The sequence below is a fragment of the Cucumis sativus genome, chromosome 3 (assembly GCF_000004075.3).
Source record: "Cucumis sativus cultivar 9930 chromosome 3, Cucumber_9930_V3, whole genome shotgun sequence".
NCBI lineage: Eukaryota > Viridiplantae > Streptophyta > Magnoliopsida > Cucurbitales > Cucurbitaceae > Cucumis > Cucumis sativus.
In genome coordinates, this window is record NC_026657.2 from 37767510 (window position 1) to 37786704 (window position 19195).

Here is a 19195-nt window from a genome sequence, read left to right on the forward strand (position 1 = left end):
TTTTTGTCAAGAACACATCTAATAAGACTGATCGAACCTACAACCTTAGGAAATGTAATAGAAGTGTTAAAAGTTATTAAAGTAGCGTAATTAGTCTCTCTATAATTAACATTATGGCATAATCCGACTCAAAAGCATTCCCAAATTCTTAAGTGAATGCTGGAAATAGGATTTAGGACAAGTAACACTTGTTTTTCTTACAATTCAAGACTATAATAAAACTCAACAAATAGAGGGAAGAAAAATATGGAGAATTAATGACTTAAATTTTCATTTAAACAAAAATAAATGTTCTTATTACATAAAGGGCTCAATATCCAAATAAGACCCAAACGAACCTGACTTTCGACTTAATTTACACAACCAGTGGTAAAACACAAGTAAAACCCAATCATCTATGGTTTATGCAAATGATATTTTCTTTACTCAAAATTGCAGATTTTACAGGTTTCCATCAGAAATTTACATTACAATTCAATAATTGATGAAGGAGAGAAAATAACCTCGTGAAAGAATTTTACTTTGCCATGTTAAGAATGCCAAAATGAAGATTATCAGCAAATGCTACAACCCCAGCTTCTTTGAGAACCAGTCTGAAAGATTGGCTATTACAAATCCTGCAAACACCTGCAAACCAAAAGTATACAATTACCTGTCTACACAAGAACTCGATTTGATACAGAAAAGATTAAATCCCTATTGTTCGAAGGTTTGATTGTAACAATTCTTTTAGTTCAAGTGATTGTGTCTTTTCCAAACTCCAATTACCAAATAACAATAATGTGGCTTGATTGCAAAGGTTTCTTCAAGTTTGTTGTGGTGGTTTTTGCCTTTTTACTGTAAGTGATAAAGGTATCATGGCATGACTCAAACAACTGCTAATCTATTGGTAGTTACCTGAGTTGAGCCAAGCATGTAAACTGCTGAGTAGTGACGACCATGGAGGAACATGTCAGCCAACATCGCAAGTGGGATGGTGAGGGACATGCCCAACGTTGCCACCAGTGGCGTAGTCCACACGACACAGAGTGCCCTGGGTACAAAAGAAAAGGATGAGTGAGGAGGAATGGTGACAGGTGAACAGAACACAACACCTTGGTAAGCTTGACTCTATTTGACATACCAGAAGTAATCAGAGAGTACGCTTCCAATAAATCCATTAGCGAGAACTACTTCTTCTGTCCTAAGAGAGTGAGGAATCGAAAACTTCGGTTCTATTCCCAAGGCTGTCAATGGCCAAACTGAAACAAAATTGAAATAAGAAAAAAGAAATGAATGAAGGAGAGCCTCACTGAACACAATGTCTCAAATCAAAGTGCTCTAATGTTTTAAGGATACAATGTTTGTCCTAATAGGATAATATATGATTTTCATTAATATTTACGGAAATGACTTTCACACCGAGACCACTTATTTATTTAAAAAACTTTTCTGCACAAATAACAGTCAAAGATAGAATTAACTAATTGAAAACTAAACTAAATTAGCCAATCCGCTAGCTACCGGCAGAAAACAAGCTTAATATCACCTAACATTGGGGGCACCAGGCCACCTGCCACCCATCTATGTAAAATGCGCAACTTCTCATACAAAGACAAAATTCCAATCTCAAGAACCAGCATTTAAAGAATGGTAAAGGAATCTTTCCAAATCCAATTCCTTCATCATATGTAGTGGAGCATAGTGAAAGAAACAACTAATGAGAAACATGAGAAAACTTATGCACTCTGTTCAATAGATTGCAAAAAATATCAACAACTTTGCTTACCTAACCACCAAAGTGTGATAAGTGTGAAAAGACCAATGTATCCAAACAATTTTTGCACATCAACTCTCTCTCCTTCTTCACCAGCAAACTTCTTAAGAAGCACTACAGGAGAAATGAAAGAAACTAGTCAAATAAACAGTTAAACCACGATTTAAAAACTAGCCAGAATTATACACATTTATTACCAGTAAATAGACCATATGAAACAGCTGAGAGTAAACCAAAAAGATCTCCAATGAGGGAGTGTTCATTACTGCAACAGAAAATTGGCAATCAGGGATGACAAAAATTCCTTACATAGCAGGCTAACACATCCATTACAAATGAGATATCCAGAGTTATTGGTAATGAAGGCTGTAGCTTGACCCCACTACCAAGTAATTTTTTAATGATTATTATAGGTAAAATTTGTGTGTTGGATTATGAGGATGGATTAACTTCTTTGGTAAAAGCATACAAAATTTTTCATGTTTGTTTTACCAATGATTTCTCATGCAATAGTGAAAATTCAAGGTTGGTATATATAATTTTCCGCTCCAGCTTCACTAACAAAGGCAGATATTATATCAATAGACCATATCTATATATTTCCAGCGAAAAGAAATTTTGAATGATAGGAAAAAATTACATGAAAGAAAGATTGGGTACATACTCAGAAGCAGTTAGTTGTGACTCATCGGAAGCCCAGGTTTTACCAAGAGTTGTCATAACAACACCGGCCATACTAACGAAGACAGCAACGACTTTGACCATATTTAATGAATCTTGGCCAAGGGCAGCACCAATAAACAGAGTAAAAAGTCCAGAAGTAGAGGACAAAACTGTTGTACTGGCAACACTTGTCCGGGCAAGTGCAGCATTTGAAAGATACTGCAAAAGGAGAATGTATTAGGAACTGCGATTGAGAGTTGTTAGAGATCTATACATGACAAATGTGTCTATAGAGATTTGCACATTAGGGATGCAAATGAAAGAAACATAAAGACCGTTCATTATGAATGATTAATGTCAATGTATCCACAGGGCTCATTTCCAGATTAACCTGATCCCATGTTAATTTGAGATTAACTACATCATCCACCAACTTTCCTCAAACTACAACTAGTGAGTACAATCTTCATACACGGAACCATGCTAAGAGAATAATATCTAAAGCAAAGCAACTATCTATGAAATCATTTACACAAAGCCCAAGTATAACATCAAAGTGAGCATATCTCTGTGGCATTCAAACTTCACACGATGCTATATGAATTGAACACCTAACTTGATTATCTTTGACAAGCGACAAAGATCTTGAGCCCGTATTTCTAGAATGGGATTGAGAACATCTCATTGGGATAGTATTAGAAGTCTAACTAGCAAATTAGAAACCCAACAATTAGAAGTTGTCACAAAAATTTAGAAGATACGCCAATGTTTGTGCAAGAACACTTGAAATCCTATCATACTTATGGTTGAGAATTTTTTTTTTATCAAATATGCTTGAGAAGTTTTTGAATCGACTAAAACACTTCAAACACCTACATTCACATAAATATTTATTAGTAAAAAAACGGTCAACAGTTTGTTTAGGGTCCCCAACCATTCAATTGGATAAAAGTTCAGTGAACCAAATAAAAAGAACCAAAGAGTGCGCTAACTTGCCTCGGTAACAAACCAGATGGGCGCAATGTAGAATCCATATGTGGCAATTTCCCTGTTAGTAAGTTCCTTCTCCTGTTTCAATATATACGGATCATCTTTATTTCTAGAAACAAGGGGGCTTTCTTCAGCATGAGTTGAAAAATCAGCATCACTGTCTTTTCTAGTGAAATTCCCCTGAAGTTCCACATCCAAGCTTGTCTCCCCTCCACTTTGTTTTAGAGCACAAGTCTCACTGAAGCTTTCTGCATTTTTACCACTTTTAGAAGAGTGGCGTTTTACCAAATTACAAAACCAATCCTTAAGGAATGCTATTGGGAGGTAAACTACCATGAGAGAAGCTCCGAGATATGTTATTGCAAAAGGCTGCTTGTAAGCAGTAAATATGTCCTGCGAAGAAAGGGAAACAAAAAAAATAAGAAAACATACAAAAGTAAGGACTTGACCCTAGCCTGAAAACATGCTAATAACAAAAGTTGAACAAGTTACGAAACATTGAACGGCTGCTCCATGCCTTCTAACCAAATGTCACCATGGAAATAGAAATACTAGTGAACTATCAGTAGGGTAAAAAAAGCACTGATGAACTATTTAAAATAACCATACAAGATTGCTCCTTAAAAGGTTAGTTGTCCACCGACAATAAATAAGTTATCAGCTTTGAATGGAAGGCCTAGCAAAGAATATCAAGACCTGTGGAGTGTCCTGATTCCTGGATCTCTAGAAAAGGACAACAAAATCTCTGAAAACACGCCCAAGTCTCTTAGCTACACGAAACTAACTTCACCGACTGAGATAATTCTAACCTAGCAACCGAAATCCGAAGACTCCCAGCTCAAATTCAATCAAAATTTCTAAAGTCAAAATAGAGTAAAGAGAAAACCAAAACCCAAAAACAGACCATTCTGCAAACAAGCTCTAAATGCTTCAGAAACACAGAATTCCAAAAGAAAATGCAGAACAGAGTTCCAAGCTAAAAACCAAAACAGCACCTACATTGAAGCAAGCATATAAAATACACAAATAAAACCTGCTCGCATTCCAAAATCCCAACTACCCAACAAGCTCCCAAAATTGGAAGTTCACAACGTATACAGCTACAAACAACTCAAGATCTTGCACTTTAAAGTCGAGTACAAAAACAAAAGGGATGAACACAAACCTGGGTCACTTCGGCTGAGGTAACCCATATAATAACAACAGTCACTATGAGGAACAAACCAGCCTTATACCTCCAACCCATCACGAAAAAACACAAAACCCAGATAGAAAAATCACAGAACTCGAAAAGGGATCGACGTTGTTCTTCCAGATCTCAAAGGTCGCTTCAAATTCAGTGGTGGGAAATGGGAAAACGTGAAAAAAACGGATCTGGGAAGGGGGAAAGTGAATGGGTTGGTGAGAAAGAACAATGGGTGCTTGAAGATGGTTATATTGCAATGGGTAGATTGTTAATGAAGAGAAACGCAGAGATACGAAGAATTAAAGCTATGGGGTGGTGGTTACTTCCCGTCTATCCCTCCCTCTCTTCTCTTCGCTTGCTGCTTCGCCGTCCTTCCAACCTGTCCCGTTCTTTTATTGCTATTTCGTCAGCACCAAAAAACCGATGATCATTGAATTCCGCGTTTCTCGCTCTTCGTCTTTTTTTCTTTATTTGGTATTTAAAATACAAATCCAAAATCATATACATTTTCATTTCACTCTAATTTTCCTCTCTAATCAATTTTCGAATTTAGTCGTTTTAGTTTCATAAATTTTTTTATACAAATTGACTTCTAATTTATTTTCTACACCAATCCAAATTGTAATTAATCTAAATAACCCCAATGCTTAATTGTCTAATCTTTCGAATCTCATGTAAATGTCTTTAATTTTACATGTTTAATTGAAATTTAATTGAGAAATCAAGTGAAAGTGTAAGAAAGGTATAACATATTAAATCAATTAAAAAAAATATAAGTATTATTTTTAAGTTAGTATGTCAAATTATAAGTGAAGTCTTTATCAAATGGATACCAATCTTTTTCTATTTATTAAATAAATGTAAATTGTGATACCAAAAGGTAAATTAAAAAAGAAAACGTTCTTTTTACGATTTAATTTCACTTTTAATTTATTTGACTATTTTCTTTAATGATTTTTTTTTCTTTGACTACTTGTTTAAAATATTGAAATTTGTCCAAATATATGGAATGAATTTTTACACACAGTAGCAACAGTGTATGCAAATTATTTTCGATCATATAACATTTTTCCATTTGTGTAAATATTTTGTGATTTTTATTATATTTAAAAAGATACTGATTTATATAATTGGTATAAGATTAATGTATGATATATCATTTTATATTTAAGTTGTTGAAACTTTCCATTAAAAAATATATCAATTTAAACTTCAATAAATATTTTTTTTAAAAATTATGAAAAACTATATATATATATATATATATATATATATATATATATATATATATATATATATATATATATATATAAATTTAATGAAAAAATATAAAAAAAAGTGTCCAAACGAAATTACGTCAATTAAGTAAAACAAGACAAGATATTTATATTATTACCTCGAATCTTTCACCTAAAAAATTCAAAATAGTAAAAAATAAAGTGAAAAGTAAAAAAGTACTTTATATATAGCAACATTTTAAAAAATTATAAATATAACTAAATCTATTAATAAATAAAAAATTGTAATAAAGTCTAAATTATCGTATATAAAAATAGTTAAATTTAAACATCAAATATTTATACGATTTCGATCAAATCTAAGTATCTTTAGAAAAAAAAAAGAAATCGTTTAGATTTTGTTATTCAAATTTAAAAAATAATTGTTTAAATTACGATCAAATCCTAAACAATGTTGTTCCAAAATAATGGTTTTCCAAATATGTTAGGTTCGATTAATTGAAGTTTTTGAATTTTTTCTTGTGAAACAATGAGTTTTTTCTATTTTTCAAATTGTTGACAACTATTTGTTCTATTTCTTGAAAGTCCAATAATTATATTATAAAAATTTAGTCTATTTTTAATCACATTCTACCAAACACATTATCCTCACCTAATTTTGCATTCTATATTGAGTTTTAACACTAATTTAATTAAAAAGTGTGGAGCAAAACATTCCAACTAATTTAATTTGCACTATATTGGTGGTTTTAGGATTCAACCATAATATTCTCATGCATTGAGAAGTTAGAGTGGTTGTAAATAATGTATAGGTTAACAACCCTCTGCCTCTCTTATAACTAAATTAATTACAACTTAGTTCACATAATTATCATCATCTTAAATGTGGGAGGTTTAATCCTCATTTTCCGTAACTATCGTACTCAAATAAATATATATATATAGTTTGTTGTCCAAAGAAAAAATAATATGAACATTTAACCAAGAGGTAGGAAACATATACGTTAATTGAATAGTATTCGTCTTGATCGTTAATTTAATGTCAGTATAGATGGTTGTTTTAAAATATAGCAAAATAAACTAAAATATTTACAAATGTAACAAAATATTATATTTATTTGTATATGATTTTATTAAAAAAAATATTTACATTATTTGTAAATACTATATTTGTCATTTAATTCATTTTACTATATTTGAAAATGACCTTATTTTAAGTCATTTCTATAAATAATCTACTCCAAAATAAAATCAACATGAAACGAGTTCAAAGTGAGATGAGTTATGACCTCTATTTTGAGGTCCAAATTAAAAATGAGAGAGATTTGAAAAGCAAATGAAGAGTAGCATTCTCTTTGAATCATCATGTGAATTTACCAATTTGCTTATGAAAATCACCCACACGTTTGCATATGAAAACACCACCCAATGATACACGATTCTTGATGTTCTATGCTTTATGTTCTATATATGTTAGTTACTCCATCTTTTATACTCCATATCATTTTATTTCATTCCATATAAACAAAAATTTCAAGATTTTGATATTTTAAGAATTTTGAGGAAGTTTTTTTATTTTGTTTTTTAACTAGTTACATTGGATAGATCAAATTTCTAAAATTTCACGCCACAAATCATTTTATATGATGAATGAAGTTTATAAGACTTCCTATTCTTTTACTGTCAATTTTGATCGATTTTCAAATTTATTTTCAATTCAAATCTTTCATTTCTAAGGAAATTGTATTTCAAAAAAGATAAGTTATTACTAATAGCCCGAAACAAAGTGAAACTATTTATAAAATATAGTAAAATAGGCTAATTCGATAAATTTTGATATATTTTATAAATAATTACAATCTAAAACCAAATAAAAAATGAACCGAACCGGTTTTAACTACTATGTATTTATTTTTATACTTTTATATCTATATATTAAAAAAAAGTAAAACCAAATTAAAATCTAAATGGCTTTTAATTTAAATAACAAGAGAGAAAATCAAACCGAAACCAAATTAGTTTTTAAAAACTTTAAAATTACCAAAACTAAATTTAAAATTAACGAAACCAATAAATGGGTTTGATTCGGTTTAACCTCCAAACCAAACCGAATCAAATCGTTTCCACAATGTAATTCCTCTCAAATTAACTGTTTTTTTTCCTTTTTCTTTTTTTGTTGGTTATAAGAAGCGACGACATGGACCCCGCAGAAGCTGGAAATCACTATGAGAGTCCACGTGGCAAGAAAATGCAACCGTTAACTTGGAACCAAGTACCTCAAAACCTCCTCTGAATAACGAAGAAAATCCGATCTCACTGTAGAAAGACGCCAAACCAAAGAAAAGAACCAATTCTTCTTCTTCTTCCTCCTTCCACGACCTTCAAATTCCGTTCATGGAACAAATCTTCATTCACACTGTCTCCTCTTCTTTCATTTCTCCATTGCCTTCCCGTCCGGAATACATGCCTTTCGCCATTGCACACCTTACCTACTAGCTTCATTTCTCTTTTCTTTGCCTTTGATTTTCTCACCTCTCTCTTCGAATCTCCCCTCATGTCGTTCTTCTCCGGTATCTTCCTTGGCGTTGTTGTCGGAGTCCTACTTGTTATCGCTTTTGCTCGCGCCGGGAATGCTCGCGCCAAACATCGCTCTGATTTGGTATATATTCCTTTTTGCATTTTATTTCTTCCGCCTTGCTCTTGGTTTGATGCAATGCAATGCTCTGTTCTTGTTCTTCCTTTTTTTTTTTTTCGTGATTTAGGCTACGACTATCGCGGCATTTGCTAGGATGACAGCGCAGGATTCTAGGAAAATTCTTCCCAAGGAATTTTACCCATCGTGGGTTGTATTTACGCAGCGACAGAAGGTTCGTTCGTTTTCTGTTTTTTACTTGATAGATTAGAAGATCTCATTTGATGCTAGTGTCTGGACGTGGAGAAGGATTGATTTCAGGATTTTGAGTTGTAATTTCTTTGTAATATGTAATTTGCAGTTAACTTGGCTTAATCTTCAGCTTGATAAAATCTGGCCATATGTTGATGCGGTAATCCAAATCTGCACTTCTTTGATGGCTTAACTCATTAGTCTATGGTGTTGATTCTCGAGTCGATTCGTCTTTTTTTTTTTTTTTTTTCCTTTTGTTATTATGTTCTGGCATTCTATGGGATGGCGATTTATTTAGGCAGCATCGGAGCTGATAAGGAGCAATGTGGAGCCGGTTCTAGAAGAATTTCGACCGGTGATATTATCTTCTTTGAAATTCTCAAAGTTGACCTTGGGTACTGTGGCTCCAAGTTTTACAGGTATTAAATTGGTTTGATAATCAAGTCATTGCAGATATAAACCATATTCACTACTAGTTATCACGAACTTCTAAATCAAAACAATGTGAATTCATTTATACCAATGCAAGATAGGCGTTCTGTTCTGTAGGAATTTCTGTACTTGAAGATGAGCCAGATACCGGTGGAATAACTTTGGAGTTGGAGATGCAATGGGATGGTAATCCAAACATTGTTCTTGACATCAAAACTAAACTCGGCGTTTCTTTACCAGTACAGGTAATAAAGAGGTTCCTGTTTTGATGAAATTCTGTTTAATAGAGATTCTGATTTTTGAATATGTATTCAATCATGAGAAATAAAGTAAATGAATTCGTGTCGTAGCTTCTTCTTCCTCACCAATCTCCTCTCTTATTTCCTTACTTATTTATTTAGGTAAAAGATATTGCATTCACAGGGCTTTTCAGATTAATTTTCAAGCCATTGGTTGATGAGTTTCCTTGCTTTGGAGCAGTGTGTTATTCTCTAAGGAAAAAGGTAAGTTAAGGGATGAAGAAAATTACATACTTCTTTAGAGACTTTTTGTATAGTACACTTGTGACTCAACACTAATGCATCACCATTATTTATGGTTCGATTGACAGAAAAATCTTGATTTTAAACTAAAAATTATTGGAGGAGACATATCATCGATTCCTGGGGTTTCTGATGCTATTGAGGTAAATCGGACTTGTTTGATTTTTCGGGCTCTTGTGGCACAACAATTTTCTGTTGTATAAGCCAAACTCATGGACTCTTCTATTCCAGGAAACAATCAGAGATGCTATTGAAGGTACTATAACGTGGCCAGTCCGGAAGATTGTGCCCATCCTAGCAGGAGATTACAGGTATGTTAAAAAAGCAGAACATGAAGATTTACTTAATGATCGATCACCAAACGGTGTCATGCTCATAGTCATATGTTTATTATTTATAGCGATCTAGAGGTGAAACCTGTTGGAACATTAGAAGTGAAGCTTGTGCAGGCAAAGGAATTAACCAATAAAGACATTATAGGAAAGTCGGATCCTTATGCTGTGCTGTTTGTACGGCCATTGAAAGAGAGAATGAAAACAAGTAAAACCATTGTAAGACAGTTTTTCTTTTCATTTTGTTTTTGGTTTTTAATGGCTGAACTGAAATAAGTTTTCCTTTTGTTGTTTCCGGTCAGAATAATCAATTGAATCCCATATGGAACGAGCACTTTAATTTTATTGTTGAAGATGCATCTACTCAGCACTTGACTATAAGAGTTTTCGACGATGAAGGAGTCCAGGCCTCTGAACTAATTGGCTGTGCTCAAGTAGCATTAAAGGATCTCGAGCCCGGTAAAGTGAAGGATGTTTGGTTGAAGCTGGTCAAAGATTTGGAGATCCAAAGAGATAACAAATACAGGGGTCAGGTCAGAAATCCATTACATCGCTTCCAACTTAATTTGGGTTGTATTAAACAGAGTAATCTACTTAACTTTTATGCATGTACACAGGTGCATTTGGAGCTTCTTTACTATCCATATGGCACTGATCAGAGCCTCTACATAAACCCATTTAACCCAGATTATGCATTGACCTCAGTGGAGAAGGCTCTAAAGATGGCTCCGAGTGGTTCCGAAGATGCAGATTCTGGAAAACCAAGCTCCCCAAAGAAGAGGGATACGATTGTAAGAGGAGTGCTATCTGTAACAGTAATAGCTGCTGAAGATTTGCCTGCTGTAGATTTCATGGGAAAAGCCGACCCTTACGTTGTTCTCATTATGAAGAAATCCGAGACCAAAGTTAAAACCAGGGTGAGGTTCTCAGTTTTGTATTGAAAGAATGAAATAATATATACACACACGCACACACTAGTTTGCAGCATGTCTTTTTACAACTTTCTTTGATTACCTTCATACTAATCCTTCATTCCATACTACTCTTGTCGTTAATAAACCTCAAATTGATTGTTAATGATTATCATTGTTACTATTTCCTTGATGATATGTTAACAAGAACGGAAGTTGTCTCGTCAATATTGAAATATCAAACTTTAAAAGCTCACCATTGGATGATTTCACTAGGTTGTACATGACACCGTGAATCCTGTCTGGAATCAAACGTTCGACTTTCTGGTGGAGGATGCATTACATGATATGCTGATTGTAGAGGTCTGGGATCACGACACTTTTGGAAAGGTAATCTTCTCTATCTCAATCAATTAAACTGTAGAATTTTGTCTAACTTGGGTGGAGAAAAAAAATTGAAGCCTAGGCATTTTATATGGTTTGAATATTACTTCGATTAATAAAACCCAACATATAAATTATCGAAGACACCGACTGAGCAACTAAAAAACATGTAAACTATTGCCCAATAAAAATATATTTAGTTGCGTACAGACAACACCTATCTTTGTGTATCTCACAAAATTGTCCAATCATGTCATTTGGCAACTTCTATTTTTTATTTTTTGTATTGTTATTATTATTATTATTTTGTGTGTGATTAGAGGGATACATAAAGATGGGTTGCCCTACAAATGGTACTTCCCTCTTAACTAGTTCCTACTCCCCACCACTTAAATACATGAGGATGTGGTACATGTCAAAAACTTAAAGGTGCTTGGTTTGAATTTCCTACTTCCCGCCCCCATTTAGGTTTACCACTCTTGAGTGGTATTTTCTAGTTTTTAGTACGAATTGGGAAATAATGTTGCATCTCTTTTTATGTTACCATATTGACTTACAACTAAATCTAATAAACTTTTAATATCAAACAAACATAATATATCTTGCTCGGATACCCATACTAAACTAGGAATAAATCTAAAAACTCAAGTCGATGGGTGGAGGAGAGTGTATTTGATCATTGAGCACTTGTTTAATATTTATATACAGGATAAACTGGGGAGGGTCATAATGACTTTGACCAGAGCAATATTGGAAGGGGAAATTCAGGATAATTTTCCATTGGAAGGCGCCAAATCAGGACGGGTTTTTCTACATCTCAAGTGGGCAGCTCAGCCGATGTTCCGAGATACTTGACGAACAAAAAGAAAAAGAATCTCCTCATTTCTTCAAGATTAACATTGTTTGATCGATGAACAGAAAGAAGCTGCAGCGCCTCGATTCATCATCCTCTTACTTAGGTACTTGTTTTAGTTAAGTCATTAAAATACAAAGCCGGGTGGGAATTCATCTCTTCTAATCAAAAGCCAATTCTTTTATTTGTTGGTTGTGTTTAAATATATTAGCGTTCAGATGTTTGAATGTGTCACTATTTTCATTCTTTTATTTTTTTTGTAGTTTAGTTTAACTTCATTCTTTATTTAACTTAAAGAGTTGGTGGTTTCTGTCGTTAAAAAATTATTAATTTTATATGAAAGTAATCGTCCTAATCTCTATTGTATAACACATATGAGTATTTCACGTTCTCTATCTTATCAACAATTGATTGACAAGATTGTCCTTAAAATGAAAGTGTAAAACAATTGATTGACAAGTTTAGTGTTACACATTGATGTCTCATCCAGGGACGATGTTGGTCATCTCATTCTAACCAACATGACTACTACGGCTACTAAGTATGTATGTTTATAAATATTAAAATTACAATGACTTGAGATGAACATATAATGTATTATGAATGTAACGCAGTCAAAAGTGAAATGATGATTTTGAGAGTACAACCTCAAGTAAAAGTTAGACATTTAAAAGACTAGCTTTGATATAATTTAGAGTCGTTTTTTAGCAACATCTTAAGATGGCATAACCTTAAAGTTAAGGACAATCTTCAAACAAAAAAAAAAAAAAAACAGTTACGATAGATACTTAGATATCTAGAGATGAGAAAATGTGTAGTAAACGATAAAATGCTTTGAGGAATTAAAAATCAAGAGGTTATTATACAACTAAAATGAAAAAATTATGTAGCCCCGTGATAATCATTAATGAAAACTTTAATTTTATCGTATCAATTTTTGTTAATGAACAAAACTCGGATATTTGGGCTAAGAAGTTAATAGCAATAAACAATGGGCCAAATACTAAAAGAATACATACATGGTCTCGATATCACATACTTATACACAAAGATATATTTAACTAGTTGTAATGGGACAAAATGTGTGTTTATCTGCTCAAAATTATATTCACGATTAGATTGTGATATTTCTTGTCTATATATGAATCACAACCATTAACAGTTTAATACACAATTTTACGTGTAACCATCTCGAATCATTTAATTACAATGAAAGACAAAATATGAAATATTAAAAGATGTAAAGGCAAAATGGAGACATAATTTTTCTCCTTGTGTGTTCCTTCCTAGGACCGTCTCTAACCATTATGAGAATGTTTTGTATTAAATATTTCGTTATAATTTAATAATTATTCATATATATGATTTATAATACATTATTATATGATGCATTTTTAAACTTAAAAGAAAAAATGAATTAAGTCTCAAATCTAAAACATTATCTTCTATCCCCGAATATAGTACCCTAACTTAAAAATATTTACAAAATATAACAAAATTTCACATTTATTAACAAAGTAAACTAATAGATTTTTATAAATGTCAACTATATTTAATAAATATTCCTAACATTTTTGTCATTTAATTGCAACAATTTTCTAAATATAATTTCATATTTTAAATTTTAAAATTTGAAAATCACTATAAGTTTTGAAAATAAGTTGATTTTTCTTTCTGGAATTGTAAAAAACATAAAACTTAACGACTTATAGCAAAATTTTCAGATTCTAACAATAATAGACACTTGATAGTATAATTAATATAATTTATTTTGCTATTTTTAAAAATGTCTGTCATTTTTTTCTTCATAATTTATACTAAATTTAAAATATTTTTTTGTGAAATAAGTCAAGTACCAAAATATTATCTTATATAAATAATATATTTGTCATTTACAAAAAAAAAGTGTTTTCTCTTAATTCAATAGAAAAGGATCCTAAACCAATCAACCCCTTAGACACTGCAACGTTGGAGTTACGAACAACCGTTGAAAAGACGAATAGAGACGATGTAAAATTCAACCGATCCGATATTGTAAGGAAGAAGAAGAATATGAAACTGAACCACCAATTTCTTCCAGACGCCTGGACATATTGCGAAATTCTTGTCGTTGTAGTCGATTTCTTTCAACAAATCAAATCAACTTACATATGCTCCGGTGGTGATTTCGGCCGGAACCATATTCGCCTCTTAACCGTCACCGAACCTATGTTTCTCTTTTGTTTTATTCACTATAATGCACCTGTGTAGTCCACTACAATTTCCTCTACTATATAGCTTTTCGTGGATCATTATTGTTCTATAGCGCGGCGGACGGTAATGGCGGGAAATTATTCCGTGAACAGTTGCTTGGAGGCCATACTTGACGTCGGGGCTCGACTTGACGATGCCAAAGTGTGCTTCTGCTGAGGGAGAGAGGGCATTTCAGTCCTACTCGAAGGAGGTTATTACTGGTTCCGGTGAGACCGATCTCTATCGCTCTTGGATTTGAGTACGAAAGTTTGATTACTGTTCTTCTTTTGTTTGTTTAGAGGAGGTTTTTTAATGTAAATTCTTCTTCTCGTCGATTTAGGCTGCGGCTACGAGGAGTCCGCAGGAGAGGAACACGAGGCTGGAGGATTTGGAATTTGGCGCGAAAGAAGAAGTAGGTCTGTTTTCTACATTTCTTCTTTGTTTATTCTGTACTTCAGTGTTCGTCGATTGAAATTTTACAATATGATTGATTACCATGTGTACGATTTAACTCTTGCTGCGGTAGACGAATGCACTTGTGTTTCTGAAAGGATAATAGATGAAATCGGAGTTGTGTGAATCCGTCGGACGACTTATTTCATATGATCGAATGAATATTTGTGGAGTGAAACTGTTGTTCTACGGCTAGTTTTTTTTTGTATTGTGGTTGACTTTTTTTTTCTCAAAACGAAGTAAGCATATGGACTATATTGAATTGAAGATACAAAGGGATAATCTTTTGAGACTGAATGCATGTAGGACCCTCTCGTTTTGGTTATGTCAGGAAATCAATGAAACAGAGTTTCTAAACCTCATGGATTCTAGGGCATGTTGGAGAATTGGTTCCAGAATATTGCTGTGAGTCAATCAGAAACTTAGATGTTCACTAGGACACGGAATGCAGTATCTCACCATTGGTAGTAGCTTCTTATAAAATTCAATCTCATTTTGTTTCATTGAATTGTTACTCCAAAATGTTTCCATGTACTCCTTTTGCCACTGTATGTCGAAACCATCACTGAGATGTGAATTATGAAATGAACTGGATATAAATTATGTATGTTTGCAGGGACCCTGCTATCTATTTTTGTTCCATGTACTCCTTTTGCCATTGTGTTGTGACCATTCTTTTGCAGTGATCATTTTTGTTCTTTTATAATCAGGCTATTTTTTGGAAACTAAAATGATTACATCTTTATCAATTTCATTCATGCCGTTTGAACATCAGATTAGTTGATGATTGGAAGCAAACCCATCAAGAAAATATCTTCTCAAATGTATGAACAGTAATCTTCTCTTCTAAATTCAGAGGTTTAGGCTCATGGAAGCCGTCCATTCCATTCAACAAATCACAATGCTACATAAAAGAATCATTTCTTTCCATCATTATTATGAATGTGCATCCAAATTTCTACACCACAGCACATTTGCATCTAACATCTGCCACACAATCTTCACATTTTGCCAAACCCCATCTATTTACAGCCAATTCTATGTCAACTCAATATCATACACGTATATAAACATCTAACTGACCCATCTTTTTCTTGTTCTTCTGTTTTCTGCTGCAATCCCTTTGACTTTTTGCCAGGAGAAAGACAGAATCAATGCCTGATAGCAATGAAGTTGTGAGAGAGGCGCTCGAGCTGAGACTTGAGCATGTCGCTGAAGGAGAAACGAGACCTGGTAATTTGAGGCGTCGATGGAGGGCTTGTCTCATTCTTGACTCGAAGTACAACAGGGCCAATTTCTTTCTTCACCGACTCTACCATCTCCATATCTACCTCTTTGCCTGAAATGTCTTTGACATAAAATGCATTAATGGCCTTCTCTCCTTGTGTTGCTATGTCTGCTCTCACCACATTCAGCCCATTTTCCCGCAGAACCCTTGTTATATCTGATAGCAATCCCACCCTGTTGTTTGCACATAACTCCAGCCTCACTCCCTGACCAAATAATTTTGTATTAAAAAAGACATCAACATCAATACATTTGCAGCTTCTTCCTGATGGTGGTGTAGAGATTAAAGTTTCATAATGGATTTCATTTTTTTTTTCTTTTCTTTATTTACATTTTGTTAAATCACAACTTGGTTCCTAAACTTTGTAAACTTTATGTTTATCTGTAGCTCCTCTGACTGTATTATAGGGAATTGATTTCAATTTTTGTTTAGGGGGGATTTACCTCACAAACACGACGTTCAATGGCTGCCTCTAAGCATTTTACCACCCTATGCTTGTCATAATCTGAATTCAAGGCGTACCCATTCACATGTCTGATAAAGTACTCCTGCATCACAAGTTCATGCCATTTCCAATAGCGATAGGTTAGAAAAATAACTCACATTTTCAATTGTAAATGTTAGATTAAAATGGTTGTAGTTGATGATACCTGAAAAGCATTATCTTTCTTGGAGCTAATGGAAGCATGAAAGATTACATATTGCATATCAGTAAGAGTACAAACTGTGTCAAACATAAGCCTCGGCCGATCCTTGCACTCGATGCTGACAATTGAGTATCCTTTCTGATCACAGCTTTCAATGCTCACCGTTGTCTTCCTCCACTCTTCTTTTCTTTTAGGTCTCCTCGAAATGGATTCAGAGGTCCAATCATAATCCTTAACCGAGACCAAGAGTTGGTGTAGCCGCCGCTCCACATTGGTTGTTATTGTGGCTGATATCTTCACTTCTTGTTGCAGGGTATGCGTCCAACTGGCAATTGGAGGGGCAGTCGCTGCCCTGAGAACAGTGGAAAGATGCTCCTCAATGTTGGCGAGCCGGTGGGGGTCCTCAATAGGACTATCTGTAGATTGGTCCGAAATGTAAGCAATGCAGGCCAAACGAGCATTATGGCTCCAAGCATGAGCTTCCACAACGTTGCAATGGAGGTCAGCCAATGCAGCAGATATCTCAGAGAAGAGACCAGGCCGGTCGGTACCGGTCATTTCAATTGCCGTATGTTCGCCGGAGTTATCAGAATTGAGAAGTTTGTTAACATAACGTCTGGTTTTGGCCGAGTTATCAGGTCCTTTGGTTGTTCCAATGGCCTGCACGTCGATGGAAAGCAGCTAAATCAAGTCGATGTTAAAAAGAAGAAAAAATACAAAGAGACAAAAAGTAGAGTGGACGTTTACGAGCCTGTTGGATAGAGTTGATGACTTTCTGGTCGGTAAGTTTATGGCTATTCTCATCTTTTACATGAAAAACTGCAGTAGAAAAAGGCATTACCCCAAATTCAAGAAGAAATGGGAAGGAAGAAAAGTATTCATATTTGGAGAGAAAGAGAGAAAAATGAGAAGGGTACCGTCCATGAACCAGCCTGCATCACAAGAAATGTAGCTTTTTGAGATTGAAAGGTTCAAATCTGTTAAAATTTGAACCACTTCAAGGAGGAGACCTTGTTTGTTCAAGCTATCAACCTGCACCAAAAATAAAGCCCATCCATTCATCTCATCAGTTAGTGGCCAATGAAGAAAAAGAAACCCACAAATTAATTATTACCTTGACAATGGTGCAATCCTCCATGCTTTCATTGTCAATGCAGACCCTGCAACTACAAGAACAACAACAAGAAGAAGAAATAAGCAATATTAAGGATTGATTAAGCTGTTGGAATTTGGACAAGTTAAATACTTACGTCGGGCCATTTATCCTCTCAGGAAGAGTATCAAAATCAGGATCAAAGTATGGCCAACAAACATTCTTCATGCTGCAAAATTATTGTTTATTTTCTTTTGTTCACAGAAGAGAAAAGAAAGGGAAACAAAGAGAGAGAGAGAGAGAGACGAAAGATGAGAAGAACGGGAAATGTAAGTGCCAACCATGGAAATGGCCCTAAAGAAAGCTATAATTAGAGGGCAATGCATGAATTGAGGGATGAATTTTTGCTTTATATGCAAAAATAGATTTAAAAAAAAAAAAAGGAATGAAGAAATTAGAGAGGAAAATAGGAAGAAAAAGAAAAGAAAAAGGGAAAAGAAAAGTCATACAGAGGTAAAGTAGGAGAAGATGTGGGAGTAGGCCATGGCCAGCTTACATCCATAATCACACTTTAATCACACTTTAATTTTTAATTAAGGTTGAGATGAAAAAAGAAAAAGAATCTAAGATCCTTTGCTTTTAACCTCTAATTAATCACACACCAAAACACAAAACCCTTTATATAAAATAATTGAATTTTTAAGTTTTTGTTAGAAGAACTGAAAGGGAACAAACAATATGTGGAAGTGGTTTGTCTTAATTCGTTAGAAGAAAACAGAGCATAAGTGTTTGTGTGTTTGTGTTTCTGAGAGGACACGTTTTCTGTTTTCTGTTTTCTGTTTTTTGGTTTAGTTTTTTTCTCTCTCTCTCTCAACTTTGGCCCATGTGTTTCTTTCCTTCTACCTTTCTCTCTCCACCTTCTGTTTTCTTGGCGTTCCTTAAATCTCTCTCCCTCCTTTTTTCTTATTGTGGCAATGACCATTTTAGGGTATGTTGTCACTCCTTAGTCAAATCATAGTTATCCTTTGTCCATATCTTGTTTTTTTTATTGTTTTGAGTAAAATTTTAGCCTTACATTTTTAAGTTCTTTTTAAAAAAATATATTGAATTTGGGAAGAACTGAAAGAAGAAAAAAAAAGCCTATTTTAAGGTTCCAAAATGGCAATTAGCCCGTTTGTTTCAAAAGAAAATGTCAAGCTTGTTGATGTCATGACCATCTAAAGTTATGGTATTGTCCTTTCCTTTTTTTCTTTTTATATTTTCTCTTCTTCTCCAGCTAGTCTTTCTCCCTCTCTTTTTTCTTTCACTGTG

General features: G+C 33.8%; 3 protein-coding genes across 5 annotated transcripts; 1 reads left to right on the forward strand and 2 right to left on the reverse strand.

The window, feature by feature from the left end:
- Nucleotides 1-245: 245 nt before the first annotated feature.
- LOC101210499 (uncharacterized vacuolar membrane protein YML018C) lies at nt 246-5052 on the reverse strand. 2 transcript variants are annotated; one of them, XM_011654164.2, is made up of 9 exons: nt 4575-5052; nt 3743-3802; nt 3416-3657; nt 2421-2638; nt 1954-2021; nt 1769-1870; nt 1124-1241; nt 898-1033; nt 246-627 (listed from the first exon to the last, which is right to left on the reverse strand). In XM_011654164.2, the coding sequence occupies exons 1-9, from the start codon at nt 4600-4602 to the stop codon at nt 565-567; spliced, it is 1035 nt and encodes a 344-aa protein (XP_011652466.1). In that variant the 5' UTR covers nt 4603-5052; the 3' UTR covers nt 246-564. The 2 variants fall into 2 exon arrangements, with proteins under 2 accessions (XP_011652466.1, XP_004136362.1); XM_004136314.3 differs by having other exon boundaries at nt 3416-3802.
- A 3082-nt stretch (nt 5053-8134) lies between these two features.
- Nucleotides 8135-12542, forward strand: LOC101210249 (synaptotagmin-4). Of its 2 annotated transcripts, XM_004136313.3 has the most exons (13): nt 8135-8492; nt 8596-8700; nt 8827-8877; nt 9016-9136; nt 9267-9394; nt 9551-9652; nt 9760-9834; nt 9923-10002; nt 10092-10242; nt 10326-10556; nt 10641-10940; nt 11211-11324; nt 12027-12542. In XM_004136313.3, the coding sequence occupies exons 1-13, from the start codon at nt 8388-8390 to the stop codon at nt 12171-12173; spliced, it is 1710 nt and encodes a 569-aa protein (XP_004136361.2). In that variant the 5' UTR covers nt 8135-8387; the 3' UTR covers nt 12174-12542. The 2 variants fall into 2 exon arrangements, with proteins under 2 accessions (XP_004136361.2, XP_031737732.1); XM_031881872.1 differs by having other exon boundaries at nt 8136-8700; nt 9020-9136.
- Nucleotides 12543-15738: 3196 nt separating this feature from the next.
- Nucleotides 15739-18377, reverse strand: LOC101219701 (ACT domain-containing protein ACR2). The gene is made up of 7 exons (XM_004136433.3): nt 18042-18377; nt 17906-17957; nt 17709-17823; nt 17543-17610; nt 16795-17451; nt 16588-16692; nt 15739-16349 (listed from the first exon to the last, which is right to left on the reverse strand). The coding sequence occupies exons 1-7, from the start codon at nt 18110-18112 to the stop codon at nt 16008-16010; spliced, it is 1410 nt and encodes a 469-aa protein (XP_004136481.1). The 5' UTR covers nt 18113-18377; the 3' UTR covers nt 15739-16007.
- Between the last annotated feature and the right edge of the window lie 818 nt (nt 18378-19195).

Excerpts from the sequence above, each read along its gene's own strand:
- LOC101210499 (XM_004136314.3), bottom strand. The coding sequence starts at position 4,655 with ATGGGTTGGAGGTATAAGGCTGGTTTGTTCCTCATAGTGACTGTTGTT. Across the intron at positions 2,639-3,415 it reads CCATCTGGTTTGTTACCGAG|TATCTTTCAAATGCTGCACT; the intron begins GCAAGTTAGCGC and ends CTCCTTTTGCAG. Across the intron at positions 1,242-1,768 it reads TATCACACTTTGGTGGTTAG|TTTGGCCATTGACAGCCTTG; the intron begins GTAAGCAAAGTT and ends ATTTTGTTTCAG.
- LOC101210249 (XM_004136313.3), top strand. The coding sequence starts at position 8,388 with ATGTCGTTCTTCTCCGGTATCTTCCTTGGCGTTGTTGTCGGAGTCCTA. Across the intron at positions 9,395-9,550 it reads GCGTTTCTTTACCAGTACAG|GTAAAAGATATTGCATTCAC; the intron begins GTAATAAAGAGG and ends TTATTTATTTAG. Across the intron at positions 11,325-12,026 it reads ATCACGACACTTTTGGAAAG|GATAAACTGGGGAGGGTCAT; the intron begins GTAATCTTCTCT and ends ATTTATATACAG.
- LOC101219701 (XM_004136433.3), bottom strand. The coding sequence starts at position 18,112 with ATGAAGAATGTTTGTTGGCCATACTTTGATCCTGATTTTGATACTCTT. Across the intron at positions 17,452-17,542 it reads TCATCAACTCTATCCAACAG|GCCATTGGAACAACCAAAGG; the intron begins GCTCGTAAACGT and ends ATCGACGTGCAG. Across the intron at positions 16,693-16,794 it reads AGAAAGATAATGCTTTTCAG|GAGTACTTTATCAGACATGT; the intron begins GTATCATCAACT and ends CTTGTGATGCAG.